Source organism: Podarcis tiliguerta, assembly GCF_965153285.1.
Source record: "Podarcis tiliguerta genome assembly, chromosome: 5".
Taxonomy (NCBI): domain Eukaryota; kingdom Metazoa; phylum Chordata; class Lepidosauria; order Squamata; family Lacertidae; genus Podarcis; species Podarcis tiliguerta.
Window position 1 is genome coordinate 83,055,249 of NC_139538.1, and position 22,753 is coordinate 83,078,001.

The 22,753-nt window shown below is 40.4% G+C and overlaps 1 protein-coding gene across 3 annotated transcripts in view; it reads right to left on the reverse strand.

The window, feature by feature from the left end:
- ADK (adenosine kinase) overlaps positions 1-22,753 on the reverse strand; it is a 191,812-nt gene that overhangs the window by 158,264 nt on the left and 10,795 nt on the right. For all 3 annotated transcript variants that reach the window (XM_083440552.1, XM_083440551.1, XM_083440553.1), the window contains exons 2-3: positions 17,638-17,712; positions 5,476-5,529 (exon numbers count right to left, since the gene is read on the reverse strand). In XM_083440552.1, the coding sequence (XP_083296678.1) occupies positions 5,476-5,529; positions 17,638-17,712 (129 nt within the window). The remainder of the gene's footprint in view (positions 1-5,475; positions 5,530-17,637; positions 17,713-22,753) is intronic.

Below are 22,753 nucleotides of genomic sequence, written 5' to 3' on the forward strand. Positions count from 1 at the left end.
CAGAAATCTACCTCAGCTCCACACCACACTGCCCTGAATCTGAGATTTCATGAGAAACTGTGTGTTTTCAACCTTATTTTCACATGCTATTAGCTACACCAACCTTTCCTAATCTGTTGCCCTCCAGATGTTTTTAACCACAACTCCAATTGTGCTGACTATGGTTGATGAGAATTATAGAAAAGAAGAAAATCTCGAGGGCATACTTGCTATAAAAAAAACAAAAAGAAGTAACACCCACCCACACCTGTTAATATTTCCAGTGGAAATATATAGCTACACCATTGGCAGTTCAATTCTATACAAAGTTTAAAAAGGTAAAGGTAAAGGGACCCCTGACAGTTAAGTCCAGTCGCAGATGACTCTGGGGTTGTGGTGCTCATCTCGCTTTACAGGCCGAGGGAGCCGGCGTTTGTCCTGGTCATGTGGCCAGCATGACTAAGCCACATCTGGCGAAACCAGAGCAGCGCACAGAAACGCCCTTTACCTTCCCGCCGGAGCGGTACCTATTTTTCTACTTCCACTTTTTGGTGTGCTTTCGAACTGCTAGGTTGGCAGGAGCTGGGACCAAGCAACGGGAGCTTACCTCGTCGTGGGGATTCTAACCGCCGACCTTCTGATCGGCAAGCCCAAGAGGCTCAGTGGTTTAGACCACAGCGCCACCCGCATCCCTTATACAAAGTTAGGCTTAGCCAAAACAATTTGTTAGAATCAGGCTGCAAGATACACTCTTTATAAGCACTACTCTCCATGTACTCCACAATATTTTTTTTTTACTGAAATTGTGACTGGTTTTTTTGCTGTTATTCTCAAAACAGTATTTTCATTTCCTCTCCACTAATGTCCACTTTCATAACCTACAATTTACCAAGGCAGGCTGTTGAAAACCACCTAGAAAATTTATCATATCCACGGCCTAAATTTGTAGCAAGCGTCCACACCAGCCCCATGGCTGCCAATACATGCAGAGCTGGCACGCAGAGATTATTTGGCTCACAAATGGTATGATCCCCATGCAGAAAGTCACAGCATGCAGACATCTGACAGCCTTTGCACATGGGCTGTAACGTACAAAGCTGCAAGCATGCTTTATCAAGTACAAGTACTTCCAGAGAGCTTTTCAAAAGTCGTGACAGCTTTGCAGTTCTTGTTTTACATCATCCAGACAGTAAAAGCAACATGCTAAGCATTGAAACTGTTTTAAACATTTGCTATCTGCTATGTGTGCTCTTCAGAATTCAAAGGATGACATATCTGGTTTCTTGGTGCTGTTCCATGGCTTGGCAACCTGACACAGTGAACTGACAGTACATTGCAAGTGTAAGATCAATTAGAAATCAATTGTGGAGGGATTCAAGTATTCCAAGTATCCTCGACAGGGGAGGCTTTCACTTCCACTAGTGTTGAGTCATGAGCAGCATATTGACATACCAACACCTCAGCATGTGTTTTGAAGTGTTTAGGACTGGCAGGAATCTGATAAGGTTCCTGGCCAGCAATATCAGTTGAAAACAATTGGTCGGGTTTACACTTTCACATGCGAGTAGCTAGGGGAAATTCCCTCTTCTGCTGAAAGATAAAAATGTATTTTTTGTTTTTCTTCTCTCTAGATCTTCTGCTACCACAAGGAGGGATGGAGAAAGAATGTCATCTATCTAGCAAGCAACTGACCTCCCGCACAGGTCTTTTACTGAAGTCTCAAGAGCTTAGTGGAAGTTTTTGCTTTAAAATCCAAAAGCTTTTCTACCCTCTTTCTGGTGGTACTATCCTCACTCACTCACATTTGGGTTTCACACAAGAGAGTAAACATTTGTAAGCAGTAAAGGCAAAGGGACCCTTGACAGTTAAGTCCAGTCAGGAATGACTCTGGGGTTGTGGAGCTCATCTCGCTTTACAGACCGAGGGAGCTGGCGTTTGTCCACTTCCGCAGACAGTTTTTCTGGGTCATGTGGCCAGTATGACTAAGCCACTTCTGGCGAAGCCAGAGCAGCGCACAGAAACACCATTTACCTTCCTGCCGGAGTGGTACCTATTTTTCTACTTGCTTTTGAACTGCTAGGTTGGTAGGAGCTGGGACCGAACAACGGGAGCTCACCCCATCGCGGGGCCTCGAACCGCCAACCTCCCAATCGGCAAGTCCAAGCGGCACAGTGGTTTAAACCACAGCGCCACCCACATCCCTATGTTTTAAGCAGTACGGAACAACAAAATCTATAAAGGGATGCCTGCAGATTAAGCGGGCTGTGTTGTTCTTAAGAAGCATTCACTAGTGCTTCTGTAAACTCTTTGACTGTGAGGGGCTGATGTTCAGCTACTGCATCTCAGTCACATCTGTGCCAAGCTGAAGTACTAAAAAGAGACATTTCAGAAATCCATCCTCAGTTATAAACTGAGCTTTATGGGGAACAAACCAGACTATTATCTCATTTAGTCATGAGTCAATCACATGGCAGCCCAAGAACCGCATCCCAGGCATGTTCCAGCTGTAACAAGCAATTTTGTAGGCATTTTGAAAACCCTATAAAAATTTTATCTACTCTAAATGCTTTTTCTTTCAATTTCAAAGATCATGACACTATAGAAACTCTTTGGGTCACCTAGCAAGCCATGGCAAAGTGCAAATTAGTTATATGTACTCCTAAATGCTTCCAGAACACCACATGAAGGGATTAAGTAACACTTCTTTATGAAGAGATACCCAAGCCTCATTGCTCATGCATCTGCCTGGTGAAAGTGTGTGTGTGTGTGTGTGTGTGTGAGAGAGAGAGAGAGAGAGAGAGAGAGAGAAGGAGGGGGGGAATTACAACCCCTGACAGAGTATTGCTCATGTAAGCACATTCTGTCTTTGCCCAAGACATATTTTTGTGTGTGTCCCATGTTTTAAAAACGACACAAGCATGTAGGCTGCATTACTACGAACATTTTCCTGGAAGTAAGTCCTTCTGAACTCTATGAAGCTTATTATATAGACTTTCATAGGAGTGACCCTCACATACTATTAAAAGTGCCCCCCTAAACCTCCCCCAGCTATGCACAAAATTGGTGTGGGGGGTGTCACTGCAGTCCAGACTTGGATGTATAGGTCAACCCAGGGGTGTGGGTCACATAATACAGCAAGTTACCAATTGTCTGTGACATAGTCACCTCTAAGTTGGCAAAAGCTTCACCTACTCAATTATTGCTTGCTGAGAACCAGGTATTAAAAAGGCACAGAAATAAGCTGGGAACTTTAGCCTTTCCCTTTAAAGAAGATAATTCTTCATTGAACAGGAACGCAAGAATTAACCACATCCATCTGAAATTGGGGGGGGGGGAGAGAAAAAGGACATCACAATATGGAGGAGGAAAGGATCTCCCCGTCATTTCTGCACTCTCACTCACACCCTTCCATAACCTTTTAATAAAAAGGACTAAAAAGCTGTTAATATTTCAATATTATTATAGAGGAAGGGTGCTATCTGCTACAACCTCAAAGGCACACTTTGTTCACAAATAGAAGTGCTTATTTTATTACAGAAACAGGAGGTCAGATCCGCAATAACAAAAACTCAGCATGAAACAGAAAGTTTGGTCACTTTCAAATGGACAAATATTCCACAGACACCTGCACAATACTTTGTATGTGTCCAAAATAAGAACTGCAGGTAGGGGGAATAAATTATCTTCTTTCAGCTGGGGTTTTTTTATATATATTGCTGCAACAGACCAAATTTTAGAATTGAAAGTCCTTAAACATGCAACTCAATTTCACTTCAAATATTCTCAGGAAAAAGATGTAACAGAGATTCAACGACATTTGTGGGACTGCTGTTGCTGTTGTTTTAAAAAAGTATAAATCATTCTATGGTGTAAAACTGTACTTCTTGATAGAAGTACAGTGGTACCTCGGGTTACATACGCTTCAGGTTACAGACTCCGCTAACCCAGAAATAGTGCTTCAGGTTAAGAACTTTGCTTCAGGATGAGAACAAAAATCGTGCTCCGGCGGCGCAGCAGTAGCAGGAGGCCCCATTAGCTAAAGTGGTGCTTCAGGTTAAGAACAGTTTCAGGTTAAGTACAGACCTCCGGAATGAATTAAATACTTAACCCGAGGTACCACTATATAAAGAGTATTTTCACCAAACAACTGATGAGCTCAAGTGAGACATTTATATTTACCATCATCATGTTTAAGAATCTTCATTGAATTATTACGTTCAGTGGAAGAGAAGCCACCAGAATGGGCAGCTAAAGAAAGAGTGCTGAAGCCTGTATTTAAGAAGGGATTCTTGCAAATAGGAATGGAAAAAAATGTTCAAGGAATCAGTCAGAGGCTTTTCCTCCCACATTACGGAAAGGATAAACAGCACTTGGAAACAAACATAATTTTATGTGAGTATTTTTAAAACCAGACAGACACAGGTCATCCTCCACACTCCAAAACAAATAGAAGCTGGAGTACAGTTCTCCTTTTACTAGTTTTTCCCCATAACATGCACCGTTTAAGATGACTGCAGCCAACAGTACTTTTATTTTTAGTCTTCCTCCTTCATGTAAGTCAATGTGTCAATGCCATTGTAATAGCAGCGGCACATTTAGCAGTTGAGAGTAGTCAAACTGTAGAAAGATACAAAGCTAACATTTTATCTAAGATTTGAAAGATCTTTCAGACCTTGCTATTTCCCATTGTGCAGAGCGAGGTCCAGATCAAACATCACATCAAAGCTTTGTTAAGAAAGGAAGCCAACTAGAATCAGAAATGACGAGTTTGACATCATGCCAAACCATGGTTTGCAAACAGGAACGAGCTTATGGCAGGAATGAGTTTATGAAGCTAAGAGGAAGGCAGGCAAAAGAGCAAAACCATGGTTTGAGCCAATGCTATTTTAAGTTTAAGAACAGAAGCCGCTAGATACAGATTATCTGACTTTGCAAAATATCTTTTTATTGATGTCAATAGTATTTAAAGGGTACCTCTAACATTATAACTAACAGCCACTGTGAGAACAGGATTCAGGATTAGGTGGGCTTAGTTTTCAGGACTTAGTTTTTTAGCAAAACCATACTTACAAGCACAAAGGAAGGTAATAGTTGCAAAAGCTGTGTACACTTAGTGTGTTTTTGCTGGAACTTGCTGTCATCCAATATTTCCGCCCTCCCAACCAGAATGTTTTAGAGTTCTTCATCAGAAGTTATTAGCTTGCAGATTTGATCTTAATTCATTATCTAACTTATTGTCTGTGAGCACATTTCAAATGTCATCTTTTAGAAAGCAATAACATCTCTCCTCTCTCTCTCTCTCTCTCTCACACACACACACACACACAAAAGATAGCATTCAAACATACAACTGCAGCAGCCAAGAGAGCAAAGCAGTTTTCACCATGGCCACATCTGTCTGAAATAGTTTTAAAAGAGCAACTTTCCCAGCTAAAAAAGGAGAAGCATATACTTCTAAAACCACAATTTTAAGAAATAACTTATTTAATATCTTACAGCTCTTTGTGTTTCTCCTCTGCCAAGATCTGGTCATTTGGTTTCAACCCATATCTGAAAATAGAGAGGGGAAGAGAGTTACTGAAATCAGAAATTTACTCAAATACATTTTCAGTTTTAGAGCCTGGAAGTGAAAATATGACTGACTTTATTATGCACTGGACACACTAACGTAAGTTTATAATAACAATAACCAACATTACTAGTATTGTTTATTAACCTGCTTCCACGTATGTGATGTACAAAATTTAATAAAAACAGCTTTAAAACAGTTGCAAAGCAGCACAAAAAATTTAACAGAATATGATTTTAAGAAAAAACAGAAAATGTACACCTATGGGAGAGAGACTTTCTCATCCATCTGGAAAATCGTATCATGATACTTCTTTTTTTCTTTTGTTTCACAGCAACATCTACGTATGCACATTTTTTCTATCTCTATCTAAGCCTCTACTTTTAAGACAGACAAAAAACATTTAATACATTTGGACTTCTAACTCGTGGATCCATGTCACGTAAAGTGCTCATTTTAAAAAATAAAGAAGGGGCTTAGTTTCTTCAGTCTTTCACATATATATTTTTCTTCTTGCCATTGTGTACTATGAATGGGAGCTACTCTTCAAGAAGGCAGGCACTACAGTTTGGACGTACAAATTCTGAGAAGGATAAGAAGTCTATATGCATCCTCCATAACATAATGCCATTTCCCTCCTTCGCATGCTAAGGAAGTACAAACAAAACAAGCAGAAGTAAAAAGTCCACAAGGCTTGCAACCAAACTGCACCAGCACAAACCACCAACAAAGATCAATTGTCAAAAAGAAATAAGGTGGCTCCCCTCCCCCCATAAAACACATGTCAATACAAATAACCTCCTCCCCATCCCAACCGGCCACAAAAATGCTGAGCATCAAGTGGTTGGGGTTCCCTGCAGAAGAGTTCATCCACAAAAGGAAATTGTCATAAAAATTGTCTCTTTCAATTTCATCTCTAACCACTCAGCAATGCTGTGTTAGTTTTTCAGCAAGCACTGTTTTCCAGACTCTACCAAGCCAATTTTGCCTAATTAATTGACAATCTCCATAAGAACAGCCACGAGGTGGTGAACCATCAATGGTTTGAATAGTATGGTTTTTTTTATTAACTTACTTAAATAGTGGCAGTAAAGCCAGCTCAGCATCTTTAACCACTGTGAAATTTTAAAAGTTCAAAATTGTGTAGGAAACATCACCCCAAAACTTACTAACAACCTGGCACTCTCACCACATATGAAGATAGGTACCATGGGTAGAGCAAACTCTCCAACAAAGAGGGGATACCGAACCACAAATCTGATGCAAATGCCCTGGTTTCAGTGACTGCTCCTTCAATAGCTGAGGTTGGTGGGTGCCCTCCTTTAAGTCAAAGAGTTCTCAGATCTCCTTCAAATATTCTCCCCTCAGTATACTGTATGTTTCTCAAATTTCTCTCAGTCCTCCCTTGTCACAATATTGGTGGTCTAGAAAAAGCCGGTAAAAGGCTGACACTTCACCCATCACCTGACCTGGGTGAGTATGGCACGAATTTTTGAAAACAGTGAGGGACCTCAGAGCATCCCATTTTCTAAAAGGTAAGTAGCTGCTAAAGACAGAACTTGCATCTTTTGCAAGCACAAAGCATGTACAAGTTCCAACAGGTTCGCTAGCTGCTGAATAGTAAATGGTTTTTCCTTTGTGCAATAGCCTACTAGAGTGATTTAAGGTAATGACCCATTTTCTGAACCTGGGTGTGTGCCCTTGTATTTGTCTGTAAGTATTCCCTTTGCAGCACTGTGGAATCAGAGTGCAATACATTAGCAAACCACATACACCACCAAAAGGGTACAGAGCTTGAAGCTAAATTGAACATCATGTTTCCAGAACAACTGCCAGCTTTGGCCCAATACTCATCACTCACCCACCCACTCACAAAACATATTAAAATTAGGTTTCCAATAAATGGATGTGTGTGCATTTGAAAAACAAGGTGTATATGAATCCTTTTAACTGGCTAAGCAATTTTATGTTTTATGGTAGCCACCTACTTATGAAATACATCCTTCATTTTCCCTGCCTTCCAGTGAAACTGTTTAACTTACTATCCTCTGATCAAAGGCTCACATTCACAGATAAGCAGCTTTTAAACCAGGCCTATCCAACCTATTAGTCATTATATCCTACTGGCTCCATGAACATAGCTTCCAGACTTTAAAAAATCAGTTCAGGTCATTAAAAATTAATGGACATTTTCAATGCACATTTTGAGTCTATTTATTTCTGAACCAATTCCATTTTGATGTATAAGGTGCCCCTCAGATCTTAACTACTTTACACTAAAGCAGTCATAACAAACACTTTCTTTTTTCTCATTTCAGAATGATCATGCATGACTGTTAGAAACTTCAAGATTCTAAGCTGGACAATGAGCAAATTACAAGCAAGCAGCTGTAGCCAAATGAAATATTATGGTACTTCAGCTCCTTTCCAAGCACTTAAGAGACACTTTGGAAACTAATGATCCTTGACTGAAGTTAGCATTTGGAAGATAAGAATTTTAATGGAGGAAATAGCTTAGATACATAGCACAATTAGAAGCAAGCTAAATCATATTAAGCCCATCCCTTGGTAAACATAAAATGTGGATATTAGAAAATAAAGCCTGAGTTACATCCAACTCAGACGCTATTAATGAAATCCCAACAGGCCCAAAGCCCAAGGCATACCAAGGATAGTTTAGACAGCCAAAAAAAGGAGAATTTAACAAAAAAGAACATCATATCCATTAACTTATTGCTAACAGGGTTGAACATTCTAAACAACTAGTTTTGTTTGTAAATAGCACCCAATAGCAAGTCATGCAATATGTCAGAGATATAATAGCAGTTGCAAAACACACGTCTCTGATTGATTGATTGATTGATTGATTTACCACTTACATGCCAAAGTGACTTCTAAGCAGTTTACAAGTATAAAATCAATTATAAAATATCCACACATAATTAAAATACACAATAAAGCAATTCCATCAAAGGATTTTTTTTAAAAAATCCATAATTATGATATACAACAAAACAAATCTGTTAAAAAGCAGCCCAGCCCCATCATATTTCAACAAGTTATGAAGCTCAAGTCGTTACAATCCACACTAGAAACGAATGGTGATGTTGTGAGTAGTTCTGATGTTATCAAGGCAGTCCCACATAATTCATATAATATAATTCAAGCGTCCGTATGCTACTGAGGTGGCATGGAGCCAGATCACAGGGCAAGCTGCATAGCATCTAGCAATGTCTGTGTGCAGCGACATGGTTGCTGACCAAGCAGCAGAGTTTGCTCTGGCCGCCATAGGAACATTTATCCAATTGCTGAGTGTAACTTTTCTTTGGGTGTTAGTGTACGGAGTTTCAGCTGAATAATTTTAACTCAAACAAAGGCAGAAATATATACTGCATGCAGCACAATGATGTAGTCAATACAGTATCTCCTTTTTCTTTCCCATAGCATTTAGGATCAGTTACTTTGTTTTGTGGCATCACTGTGTTATGTGCTTTCCTGCCCTAGCCAGGGGCAATTAATGATGCTGCATGAGAAAATGCACAATGGGAGGATGTTACAACATGTGATGAGCAATCTTCCTAGTTATGCTGGAGAACTCAACACAGAATGACAATTTCTGACAGCATCCCCATTGTATTTTTAGGTTGTGAGCCACCCTGAGATCTATGGATGGAGGGCAGCCAGTATACAAATTTAACAAATAAATAAAATTTAAATGGAGCCGGTGTAATTCTGCTACTAATCAAATTTGCCCTGTGGCAGTCCTGGCACTAAAGGAGTTCCTTCAGGTACAAATATCAGTATCTTGTAGCCAATGAGCCATCATTTCAGCTGCTTTTTTAAAATAAATAAATGTTTTCCGAAGAGCTGCCTTTTATCAAGTCAGTGGAAGCCTGAAAGCGCTATTGGCTTCACAATTAAAGAGTTCAATGTAAATTACAATATAGCTTCTTGTTACATATACATCTTACTAGTCACTAGCCCTTCACCCCATTCCTGAGATATTCACTTCCTTTTATTAACCATATTATGTGGCCTAAAATATCAGTATTGCTTTATGTAGTTGCGTTTTATAACATATAATTATTTCTGTATAGCTAAAGTTTTGAAACTGCCCATTCTATCAAGCAGGCTCACTCTTATCATGCATTTGGACAACAAGATTATAAGCTGCAATCAATACTGTATAAGGTTTAAAGAGCTTTTGAACTTAACACCAAAATAATAGGTTTAAATGATTAAAAATGGATTGAGAAAGCAAGGAAAGCCTAAAGCTTGTTAATCATTGCACTGTGGCCAACTATGGTGCATTTATTACATTCAGACAGGCCTTCGTCACTCTGGATTGAAATACAACACAATTCTGAGCCTTAAAATAAATTATGATTGCCCAATGGAACCAGAGGATTAGAAATTCAAGGCAAGAGACACAAAAGGGGTTTAAGTGTGGATGCAAATACTACAATCCAATATCACAATTATTTTTTTACGAGAGGTGGCAAAAAGAAATAGGAACTATGCCCCCTTGTATTCTTTGTAGTTTATTAAAAACTTTATCTTGCCTGCCCTGCTGGCCTCATTGAAAAGCAGAAAGATGAAAAGTCTTGTAATAGTCTCACAACAGCTGTTCAAATGCTTCATGCGGTGACTGTAAATATATAGAGAGAGAACAGGTTGCAAACTCCCAGCATTAAGCTAGTGTTACCACCCTTTGAAGGCCACATAGAAACACTGGGGATTGGAAGTGAGGAAGAGTCCAAGATTTCTATGCAGTCACCTCATCAACAGGTTGAAAAGTGTGATGACATAAAAAAGAGTAAAATGGAAACCGACCTGTACAAATTTTGAGGATGGGACCAGGTCCATTTTAACCTGGTACCCTGTAGGGGTATACAGCAGCGCTTCCTCTTTCCATAAAACATGTTGTAGTTATATCAATGTACTACTGCCTCAGAAATTAGGAAATTAAACTTAGGAACTCTGCCCAGAAGCGTAAAATTTTCTAAATGGCCAAAAGGGGGAAGTTAAAAATAAAGCATTCCAAAACACAAGTCTCAACCAATTATATCACATCTGCTCAAGCAGTAATTATCCTCAGCCACAAAGTCTTATGTCAAAAGCCACACATATGAAAGGGTACCAAAAATAGACAGTGCTGCCTTAGTTCTTCTCAAAATTGCAAGTTCTGCTACAACATAAAAGAGAAGCTATTTTGATTTTAAAAGAAAATAGCAATAAAAATAATCATTTCCAAGCTAGGGCAATGTTAATGTTGAATTTTAAATTTGTTTTCCTTTTAAAAGCTGAAATTTAAAGTAACTGACAAACTACATTGCTGGGGGGAAAAATAAGCAGAATATTTTTCTTATGTAAGAACCACTTATCCTTCTTACTACTCCGCTAATGTGCCCTGTTACGGACCATCAGCAAGGTCACATTGTATAGTTGGTTAGTGCATAGTGCTGATAACACCAAGATTGCAGGTTCAAATTCCGCATGGGACAGCTACATATTCCTGCATTGTAGGGGATTGACCTAGATCAGGCGTCCCCAAACTCAGCCCTCCAGATGTTTTGGGACTACAGTTCCCATCATCCCTGACCACTGGTCCTGTTAGCTAGGGATGATGTGAGTTGTAGTCCCAAAAAATCTGGAGGGCTGAGTTTGGGGATGCCTGACGAAGATGTTCATCAGGGTCCCTTCCAACTCTACAATCCTATGGTTCTATAAATGTATAAGAATAACTGGGAAAGTGGGGAAGGAGGGGAAGAACATTGAAAGTTAAGTTGTTAGCCATGGAAAGTGTTGAGTCTGAAAGCATTCCTGTGTCAAAATAATCTTTCTCTGTTATTTTCTTTATTTTAAAAGAGTTGGTCACTGCAAGTTGCTAAGTTGTCCATGAGATCGGATTCCTTACCGAGCCTGTGCTTCAGCTGTGTCTAGCATGAGGCCTGTTCATAATGCGGTTGCTGAATCAGTCTACCTACCTATGGTTTAAAAGCAAGGCATACAAAAACTAAAGTGAAAGGGAGAAACTCATAAGGGAAATGCAAGCTTCTTTTTAATACCCTGCATCTCCAAGGAGAACGTTCACACTTTGAAGACTCTGGTTTTAGAGGAGCTCAAATTTAGCATATAATTCTCGGTTGAGAATGTAAGGTCATATTTTGCTCCCCATCTGATTTTCTATAGCAGGACAGAAGCACTTACAGTATTGCAGAGTGAATAATATAAGACTGGCAAAGCTAGGGTTGGCAGCCAGAACACTGACCAGCCAAGCATTGTTCCAAGAATGTCATTGTGTAGATTGCAGTTTACTTTTAAAATTTTCATTATGGTGTTATTTGTTAAGTGGAGCAGGAGTGAGGGCAGATCACCCTAACCCTATCATTCAGGTGCAAGCCTAGCAGGCTAACAAACCTTCTCCCATGGCAAAAACTGGAACACAAGCAGTCATCAGCATCAAAGGCCCAGGGGAATGTCAGATTAGAAACAGATACACCAGGGTTCAAATTCTCACCCAGCCATAACATTTCATTAGACAGCATTGGGTCAATCATCACAGTGCTGCTCTGGAGATAAATCAAGGGTGGGGAAGGAAGCTATGGGTGGTATTCAATTAGGTTCTATTCAGAGTAGACCCGGTGAAATTAATGGACATGACAAACTGAAAAGGAAAACTCTGGTGTTAAACCTCTGCTGCCTTCTGGGACCTCTGGAGATAGGGGGTTAATTTTTTTAAATGAATGCCATTGTTTCCCAGATGTGACTTTTAATAATTAGCCTAAGTATCAAACCTGCTCATATGATTCTGTTTGTCTTCATAGCACTAATTATTGGGGCTGGAGCCACCTAACTAACTTTGCACAAGGGCTTCTACTTACAGAAAGGGATTTCCCCTTCTGCACCACCTAAAACTGGCTTGGGTTGTGTGTGTCATGACATCCACCCCCAACAGCGTACAGTACAGGGAGAGGGGAGGGGGGTTGTTCCATCTGGCAAGCTGATATGCTTGCTCAGACAGAATGTTCAATGTAGCGCAACACTGAATTCCACCCTTGATCATTATTTAACCAGATTTTTTTTTTTGACAAGTCTAATGTCCAACCCCAAGAATGTCTATCCTAATTAATTTTATACAGTGGTACTTCAGGTTAAGTACTTAATTCGTTCTGGAGGTCTGTACTTAACCTGAAACTGTTCTTAACCTGAAGCACCATTTTAGCTAATGGGGCCTCCTGCTGCTGCCGCGCCGCCGAAGCCTGATTTCTGTTCTCATCCTGAAGCAAAGTGCTTAACCTGAAGCACTATTTCTGGGTTAGCGGAGTCTGTAACCTGAAGCGTATGTAACCTGAAGTGTATGTAACCTGAGGTACCACTGTATTCTACTATCATCCACCATCGTACCTGAAAAGGACAAAATACCCATCACATATTAAATGCACTTCAATACATACCGTATTTTTTGCTGTATAAGACTCACTTTTTCCCTCCTAAAAAGTAAGGGGAATTGAGTGTGCATCTTATGGAGTGAATGCAGCCTGTGCAGCTATCCCAGAAGCCAGAACAGCGAGAGGGATTGCTGCTTTCACTGCGCAGCGATCCCTCTTGCTGTTCTGGCTTCTGAGATTCAGAATATTTTTTTTCTTGTTTTCCTCCTCCAAAAACTAGGTGCTTATTGTGGTCTGGTGCATCTTATAGAGCGAAAAATATGGTAAATGGCAAAAAAGAGCAGCTCTTCTGCATTTGGCTTGCGTCTCCACTGGTGTGAGTCACAGCACTTCAAGAGTAGAACCAGACCTTTGGACTCTTCTCATCTGGTTCCTTCAGTTTGCCATTAATACACAGAAATTTAATTATGACTAATGGAACATCCCTACAACCTGTTTTTCCTTTTTCCTTTCCAAAATCAAAAGAAAACCAAGTTATTAGTCATGTACTTCATTCCCCCTACCCACTCATCAACTCCACAGAGTTTTTTCTGAATATGTCAGGCTTCCCTCACCCCAAACGTGTCTGATTCAAGAACTTCATTTGAAGATAGAAAATTAAATAAGCAGCCACTTCACACATATGCGTCCTTAAATTAAGAAGCTATTTACACATGACCTTTGCTTTTTTTTATTGTTCGCCTTGAGGCAGGCTTGTTTGTATTTTTCAAATATGCTTTGCATAGCATTTGCCGAGTTTAAGAGCTTAATGAATAATTATAACCCTGCTTGTATGATGGTTAACTAAGCTCAGTTTCAATTTCCAAGTCTAAATAACATCGGCACAGCTGCTCACCGGATGGAGCGGGTTAGGGTGGGGAAAATCAGTGTAGAACCGCTGCAAGTATCCATTCAAAGAAAAGCAGGTGAACAATCCTCTGCCGCCACTATGCTCAACAGGAGCGTGATGTCATTTCCATTCCACCCAAACTGGCACACTAGTTTACATCTCATGTTGCTGGCAGCGAAGAAACCGTGTTGATATTTGAATTTATTTCATTTATGAACCACTTCCCATTTTTAGAACTCTGTAGCAATTTAGGAATGAAAGCATCAACAATAAAGACAGTTTCAAGTCCAGTACAGATATACACTGCATGGTTGATAGGGTTTAAAAGTTTACAAGGCTTGTTGCAAAATAAAGGTCTTCAATAGGTGCAACAAAGTAAGAGAGATGCCACCTGCCTGTTAGATACTTTGTTGCTGAAGTAAAGCTGCTGTTTCGAGAGCAAACACACTCTAAGTTTCAAAGCGCTATGGGTGGGATTCAGTCCCACGTTACTACAAATGTTCTGTCTGCGCAAGCATATCAGCCCTGCCATAAGCCTGGGTCCTGCTTACATTATAAGTATTAACTCTAATCAGGGTACCTAAAATAGGCCACTCTCGCATTAAGCAATAAGCAGAAGCATAATTTCAATTTGTAGTTTTCTATTCCATTAGTCATTCCCCCCCAAGCTCTCACTGAAAATCATTATTAGATTTCTGTTCCCAAGGGGAAAACACGAGTTGCTTGTTACATAGAGACTAGAAATGTTTCTTTGATTTCCTAAATGCCAATAATTTTGTTCTAAATGTGTTTTGAGTTTGCATGTTTTCTAAAATGGAATAATCACAAATTCTGTTTCTTTTTTTTTGGGGGGGGGGACAAATGAAATTTAGAAAAACTGGATTGGGTGCAAACTTAATCATGCTTCAAGAACGCTGCTTCCATTTATTTGGATGGGGAGGGGCAGGTCAACATTACATAAATCCAAGGCAGTCTACAGTGCACCCACCAGAGAAACCAACGAAGATCTGATTACTCACCAGATCTCTATGTATAATGACATGTGTGGACCCAAGATCGCAGACAAATTATAGACATGAGCTGCAACAGTCTGCAGAGGAGCTTGTTACTATTCCTACCACACTTTTATGAAAATCACAGTACCGTACCTAGAAATCTCAAACGGTTGAATACTTGTATCTGTCATCAATGGAGCATAACCAGGCCCTGCTCCATTCTGTATGTATTTGGGGCACACAGGCTAGGTAGAAAGATTTGTCTCTGGCTCCGACACTGATGATGATTAAGCACTGGCAATCAAATACAGCCAACACAGCAGCAGCAAACATTAAGACTGCAATCCAAAGCCCACTTATCTTGAGTAACTTTCATTCTTAGGGTGAAAGTAAGCTGCCCCTTCTGACACAGACTAATATGTAGTCCCTAGAACGTAAGGTAAGATAATGATCACCTTCAAGCAACCCCAAACAGCAAAGATTCATGAGAGTTGGTTCTTTTGCCTTGTGGGCTTCAAAAAGTAAATACAGACAGAGTAGGGTTGGGTAGTTGCTTTTGCAGACTTGTCTGCGAGGTCACTGTAATAATAATCCCACTGACTGACGCAGCATGGAACTCTCCCAACATACACATGTGCAAGACAGGAAAACAAAACCCAAAAAGACTGAGTCAGAACTGTTTTTCCATGGAAGGGAAAAACCTCCACTATAGTCAATAAATGGGAAACTCCACTCCAGTCAGACTCTGAATGAACGAGTGCTTCAACAAAATATGATCTACAAAAGTATATTAGAATGCCTGGAACATAATAAGTGAAGTACATAATTAATGGCCTCCTTGTACTCTAACACAATTTTATTCAAACATTTTGGAGGGAACAAATGATATTATAGGGGTAGAACTACCTAAACAGTATAGAAATTTATTCATGTATGTGAATAAATTCACATGCCCAAAAATGGAAGGAAGAAGTCCCGCCGAAAGAAGATTGGACACAAAAATTCATGGATTATGCAGAAATGGCAAAACTTACCAGAAGAGTAAGAAATCAAGACAACAAACTTTTTAGAAAGGAATGGAAGTGGTTTACTGAGTATTTACAAACTATAAACAGATTAAGACATTGGCAGGATTATTGTAAAAACTTGCAGTTTCATAACAGTAAATAATTAAAGTAGATGAACAGTAAATAATTAAAGTAGATGAATAAAAGAATAAGTTAATTTAGAATATGCAGGAAATGATAAATATAAATTTAAGGAACTGCAGAAAGAGGAGGAAGGAAGTCGTGTTTTGAAATGTTAAAATGACTGTAAAACTATTGAAATGTATATAACTGAAAATCACAAATAAAAAATTATTCTCACAGGGTGATCTTGAACTAGTCACACTCACTCAGCCTAACCTGATACGGTTGTTGCAATACTCAGAATGTATAACCTCCATGTACTCCACCTGACTCCAACATTGCACCAAACCATTAGAAGTACCAGACTGCAACTCTGCCTTTCAGTCCTACAGATGGAAATAAAGGCCAGCTGCCTTACATTCAGCATGCAAATAGAAACAAAACTGCACCCAACAATCAATGGATTGATGTTTCAGTGTTGCAAAAATAATGGATACGATTAGCTTTACCCTGAGGCCACATCTGTTCTCTTATTCTCAAGCCCCCACTAGCCCCACAAAAGTTTATTGTGGAACAGAAAATGAATCAGAATGATAGCCAGAAAGGCTATCAATTGGTCAGGGGGGGGATCTGAAATAAAGAGCAGTTGCTCCTGAAAATTAAGTTCTACCCATATCAAATAAACAAGGGCTTTGCTGTCTCTGTGCTTGTAGCTGAGTGGTATGATACATGCTTTGCAAGCAGAAGGTAACAGGTTCAGTCCTTGGAATCTCCAGGCAGGCTGGGAAAGACTCCTATTTGAAACCCTGGAACCATTGCCAGTCAGCACCATCAATAATGGGTTAGATGGACCTATGGTCTGACTCAGTATAGAGGCTTCCAATGCTGAACAAGCATTTTTTTGAGTCAAGTGAAGGCCCATTGCACAAGACTGGTTTATTGGAGAAGTAACATGCATGGCACTGACAGCATGGACTTCAAGACTGTCGCACCTTGGCTGGGGAGATCTGCAGCATTTCCCCAAAGTATTCGGATATTTTATTGGGACTGGCTTTTCATTTCTGTTGCTAGAGTCCATCAGACTGATTTGAAAGAGAATCTCTTTCCTTTTTTAAAAAAAGAAAAGGATTCATGTCCAGTTCTAATGCTATTTAGGCTCTAAGGGTGCATTCAAAAGCGTAACTTTCTAGATAAGCTGCTCACAGAGTTGGTAGTCTTTACCATATCCAGTTATCTACCCATCATTATTTCTATTCTACTTCCATGGAGTTTTGGAGTGTAGTGTTTTATCCTCAAAGTATCTTTCCCCCCACAATTATTATGGAGGGGAATTTCATACTGTTTCTTCTTTTGTTCATGGCCCAATCCAACCTTATTAGATCCAACCTACCCAACCCTGCCTTTCTCAATTGTGAATTTTGATCATTGTACCCATTCACTCAGGACTTAGGCAATTTCTTTTAGTGGAAAGCTAAGCTGGCTATTTTCCCATCCTGCTTTAAGATATGCTTTTTGGCACGCTGAACTGAAGGCATAATGCAATTTTGCAAGCTCACAGTTATTGGAAGGTGAGTTTAAGAAACTCGCCTAGAATTTGAAGAGAAAGATGTACTGTGAGATGTCCCCACAAGCTCCACGTTTAACTTTGCGAATGAATTAAACATGGAAAAGGTTTAAGACTTACTTGTCAAGGAAGTCCTTGTCCACAACCGCACAGATATCCAGAAGAGGATTTCCCATTCCAAAAAGCACATTTTCACTGAAAGATAAAGTTGTCAGAGTTAATTCAGTTCAAACAACTGCAGCATACTGGTAAAACAATTTTAAGATCACAAAGTCACCGCTGCCACCCGTGAACTGATAACGATTATTTGAGATAGAAACACAAACACCACATAGCTTTGGAGAGGGTTGGGAAAGAAGAGATAATGGGCCTAAGCAAAGAAACCAAACAGCATTACACTTTTAAAATGATGGGGGGTGGGGTGGGGGAGCTTGATTTAATCTGAGGGCAGCATTCCACCACGGGGAACAGGGGGCACTCGTCTCTCTCTTTCTGCCACACCCTTCTCCTCCATCATGGCAACTGGATGAAATTAGGCTGAGAGTCTCATGTTGCAGTCCTGCTTTAAAAAGTCTTCCTGTACTACTCAAGACACCAGAACCTGCCTGCATCTACCCACACCACTGTGCTGTCTGAAGCAGTTTGCTTCACAGTGTAGCATGGAGAAGCCAGCCTTGTGCCCTCAGTTCAAGATGAAGGTCTTATTTTAAAGAGAGGACACTTCCCACTGAAACGATTATGTCTGCTTATCATATGAACTGGGGGAGGGACGACCAAATTTAGCCAAAAACGGGGGGGGGGGGGAGTATGTTTCTGATTTAATAGTAATTTACACAATCAAAAAGATCAAGTAATCACAGGGTATTCCTATAATCTTTCTAGTTTTATGGTCAGAGGACTGAGAGCAACTAAATCGTACAGAGCCAAGTCCTGAGCTCATATTCAAAAGACAGTTTTAAGGTAGCAGCCAATAAGTTGAGAGCAGTTGTTTAAGAAACACATCACAACAAATGATCCTGAGTTCAGGCCCTTAACAGAGCCCCACCGATGCTGTAAATTTAGGATTATTTAGTAATGTAAGCTAGTTCACAGTTTGTAAAACAGTGTTAACATAGCAAAGCCAGTATTAATGATTTGCCAGCGTTTATTGGCTGCCACGTCACTTAAGGACAACTCTGCTACCAACATAAGGTAGTTAGACATAGAAAATAAAATTAATGATAAGATTATGCACATTTTAAACAATTTCAAGGGGTTCGCCTCATGGAGTAACAAAGTAGAGCTATGTAAATGTTCTATCAGTGCAAGGATTTCTGCTTGTGCAACAGAATGTTCTCCTGTTGTGCAAGTGGGAATCCTTGTGTTAATGGGGAAAATTAGTTGAATACGGCCCACAAACTCAGAACTCCGTTGCAACCATCATAGTAGAAGCTTTTTCTCTATTTACCTGAATGTCTTTGACACATATACTCTAGTCTTGGGCTCATGATTTGTGTGCCAGAATCCAAGTCAGCAATCAATGTTATATATGCTCTCATCTCTCTTTTTGTAACAAGTGAGCCCACACTGTGTCTTACAAACAGAAGCAGAGATTAAACAGAGTTCTGGGCTAGGATCGGGGAGACATGGGTTCAAATCAATGCTCAACCATGAACCTTACAGGGTAATGTTGGGCAAGTCACTCAACTAACCGCAATAGAAATGTTGTGAATAAAGTGCTGAAGACTACCTGTTAGCTGCTCTGAGGCTCCTGGATCAATAAGCGATCAGGAGAAGCAGATCAACTTTGGAATTTTTGCTTATGAACATCTGAAGTTGCAAAAACATAGACAATATCTGAAGACATTTCTTTGCTGTGCCTGCAAGATTATATTACTAAAATTTTCTTGGCTAATAAGTTATTATATGAAGGAGCGTCTCCACCCCCATCGTTCAGCCCGGACACTGAGATCCAGCACTGAGGGCCTTCTGGCGGTTTCCTCATTGCGAGAAGTAAGGTTACAGGGAACCAGGCAGAGGGCCTTCTCGGTAGTGGCGCCTGCCCTGTGGAACGCCCTCCCAGCAGATGTCAAGGCAATAAACAACTATTGTTTTTAATATTCAGCTGGAAGCCACCCAGAGTGGCTGGGGAAACCCAGCCAGATGGGTGGGGTATAAATAATAAATTATTATTATTATTATTATTATTATTATTATTATTATTATTATTCTCCCCAGCTTCTCATGAAATCTTTAGAGATTGCCCAGAAGAGGTTTCTGCTGTGTGCGTCCATCGGTCACATACTTCCATGTAAAAAAGCTGAGGGAATGAAATGGGAGTTTTAGGTAAGCATGTGTCAGTATTGAGGTTAGCACCCTGGTCCTATTAAGAAAGTCCCAAATGAATTAAATGGGGTCTGTTCTTGTTTTATAGTGGATGGAGTTAATCTGCTTTCTTCCTGCAACCCTTCATCCTGCAAGTCAGGAACAGAGACGAGGAAGCAATTTTCCTCAAGTCACTGTGTGAGTTGCATAACTGTTCCCCCCATGAAATGATAATGTTGCACATCACTTGTGGGGCATAGTCTTGCAAAAAGAGTCAAATACACACACTCAGCACTTCAGCTGCCAGCTTCTTTAAAAGCAAGGACTACAGACATTAAATCAATCAGAACGAAAGCTGTTCTATTCCTAGAGACATCTCAAAGCATGTTGGCTCAGTGTAATCTGGTCGCTGAACTGAATCATGTTTTCAGAGGGACACTGGTCTGTGCTGCTCAACTAGAGGCAAAGAGATATCTGATACACCAGATAGTGCTGGTGCAAAGAAAAGTATCACAGAGATATCCTTAACAGATAAGGAAATCCTGGAGTTGCAACTTTATACTAGTGTACATGTTCCAATTCATCCCATGGTGCCTGACAAGCTATGAAGACACCAGCTAATTTGGTGACTATTTGCACAATGGAAATTACTCAGGAGGATTCTTTTCTTTTCGAGAAACCACAGGGAAGCGATCTACACAAGAAAGCTTGATCCATTTACAAAGTGAACCACTCAGGGCTGGAACCATTTGCTCCTAATAGCATTAAGCCTGTAATGGAGGGAGGAGGAGGAGGCTATTTTTGCCAATTCTTTCTCCTCTCTATGCTCCCTGAAAATATGCTCTGGAGCAGCATGAGGTGATGTGCATGGTTGCAAGGAAATTGGTGAGTATCACCTCCTGCGTTCCTCCAGCATGGAATCACCACTAGATCTTGGAAGCACACCTACCATTCACAGAACTGACATCCCTTGAATCCAACTACTGGAATCTCCAAGAGCTGCTTCAGTATCAAACTTTTTAGTAGATACACACTGCAGCCCTGGATTAAAAAAGGTAAAGGGACCCCTGACCATTAGGTCCAGTCGTGGCCGACTCTGGGGTTGCGGCGCTCATCTCGCTTTATTGGCCGAGGGAGCCGGCGTACAGTTTCTGGGTCATGTGGCCAGCATGACTAAGCCACTTCTGGCAAACCAGAGCAGCGCACGGAACCGCCGTTTACCTTCCCACCAGAGCGGTACCTATTGATCTACTTGCACTTTGATGTGCTTTCAAACTGCTCGGTTGGCAGGAGCAGGGACCGAGCAACGGAAGCTCACCCCGTCACGGGGATTTGAACCGCCGACCTTCTGATTGGCAAGTCCTAGGCTCTATGGTTTAACCCACAGCGTCACCCGCAGCCATGGATTATGTACATACTAAAACTCAAATTTTAAAAGCTTATATATTTTGCCAAATTTAAGTGCCTAGAAGGAAAGGGAAAGAAGCTGCCATTGGCTATTATCATACAGGAGACAAATGTTAACTCTTCAGATGCAGCCACATGTCAGGGTGATGGTCAAAAACTTCATTGGGTTTAAAACAGAATTAGCCAAATTTGTGGAGAATAATTTTCTCAATGGGTATTAACCATAGTAGCTAAACGGAGCCTGTTTTCAGAAGCAGTATCTTTGTCCCCTAGAAACTGGGAGATGTTGAAATTGACTAGCAGAAAGTCAGACTAGAATTCAATGTTTCCCAAACTTGGGTCACCAGCTGTTTTTGGACTACAACTCCCACCATCCCTAGCTAGCAAGACCAGTGGTCAGGGATGATGGAAATTATAGTCCAAAAGCAAGTTTGGGAAACACCGGACTTGATGGGCCTTTGGTCAATTGAGCTTTCATCACAACTTTATTCTTCCTTGAGGAGGCCCTCAGAGTAGTATTTTATTCAGCAGCCAAATTCAGATTTTAATGCACTTGTATCCAAACAGTTTTCAGCAAATCACTGAAGTCCACAAGAAAAACAATGTTTTCTAGTTTCCTTGAAGAGAAGATTTGTAAATGGTCCGAAATACAGCTTGTGTACCATTACTGATTTTTCCCTGCAACACACAGCTTCAGAATGCCTTCCAGGGGGCACTTTCAGTTTGCACAAAGATGGCTAGTATCATTGGACCCAACATGAATTGAATGTGCTTCCTGGAATTTTTTGCAAGGTTCTCTGCAATACATCCTCCAAGCCCGCGCTTTTATATCAGCAACAAATACCTATATTTTGGGCACAAGATACTGACAAAGCAGGAAGCCAGCAGCATGCCAGAATGCTTTGCTCACACTACTGCTGATGCAAGACAGGTTGTAACTCGCAAGCTTGCACATACTCCTTTGCCCAAAGAAGCCAATCTTTGAAAACATCTGGGCCGAGAGATCTAGAAATTCAGGACAAGAGTAGCAAGCGTTGAAGAGTTGACTCTTCACTCTTTTCTTAATTGGGAAGCCAAATAAATTAACCGACTCCACTCCACCCCAGAACGGCAAGAGCCTGCCTTTGGGAAGAAGCGATGGCAATTCCATTAAGTCGGTAATCTGATGCATAGGCATTTGGAAGTCAACGCCGGTTAATTAAGTTGAATTCTTTTCAGAAGAAAAGTGCTTCTGGCTTGCACTCTTTATAATGATTTGAGAAGTGAGGTTATTACCCCTCTATCATTGTCCATCCCGGGTCGCTCAGCCATTGCTTTTAGCAGATCAAGATGATCAGGTGACAGCAAAAACTGCAAGGTTTTTAGCAATTAGAATAAGATCTATTATTTGATCGTTGATGTAAACCCCCAAAATGTATTTTCTATAGTTTAGTTTTTACCTCTATCTTCAGTACATTTCATTTTATTTAGTATTCCCTGTTTAGGGAAGCTTTTAAATGTTTGATGTTTATCGTGTTTTTAATAT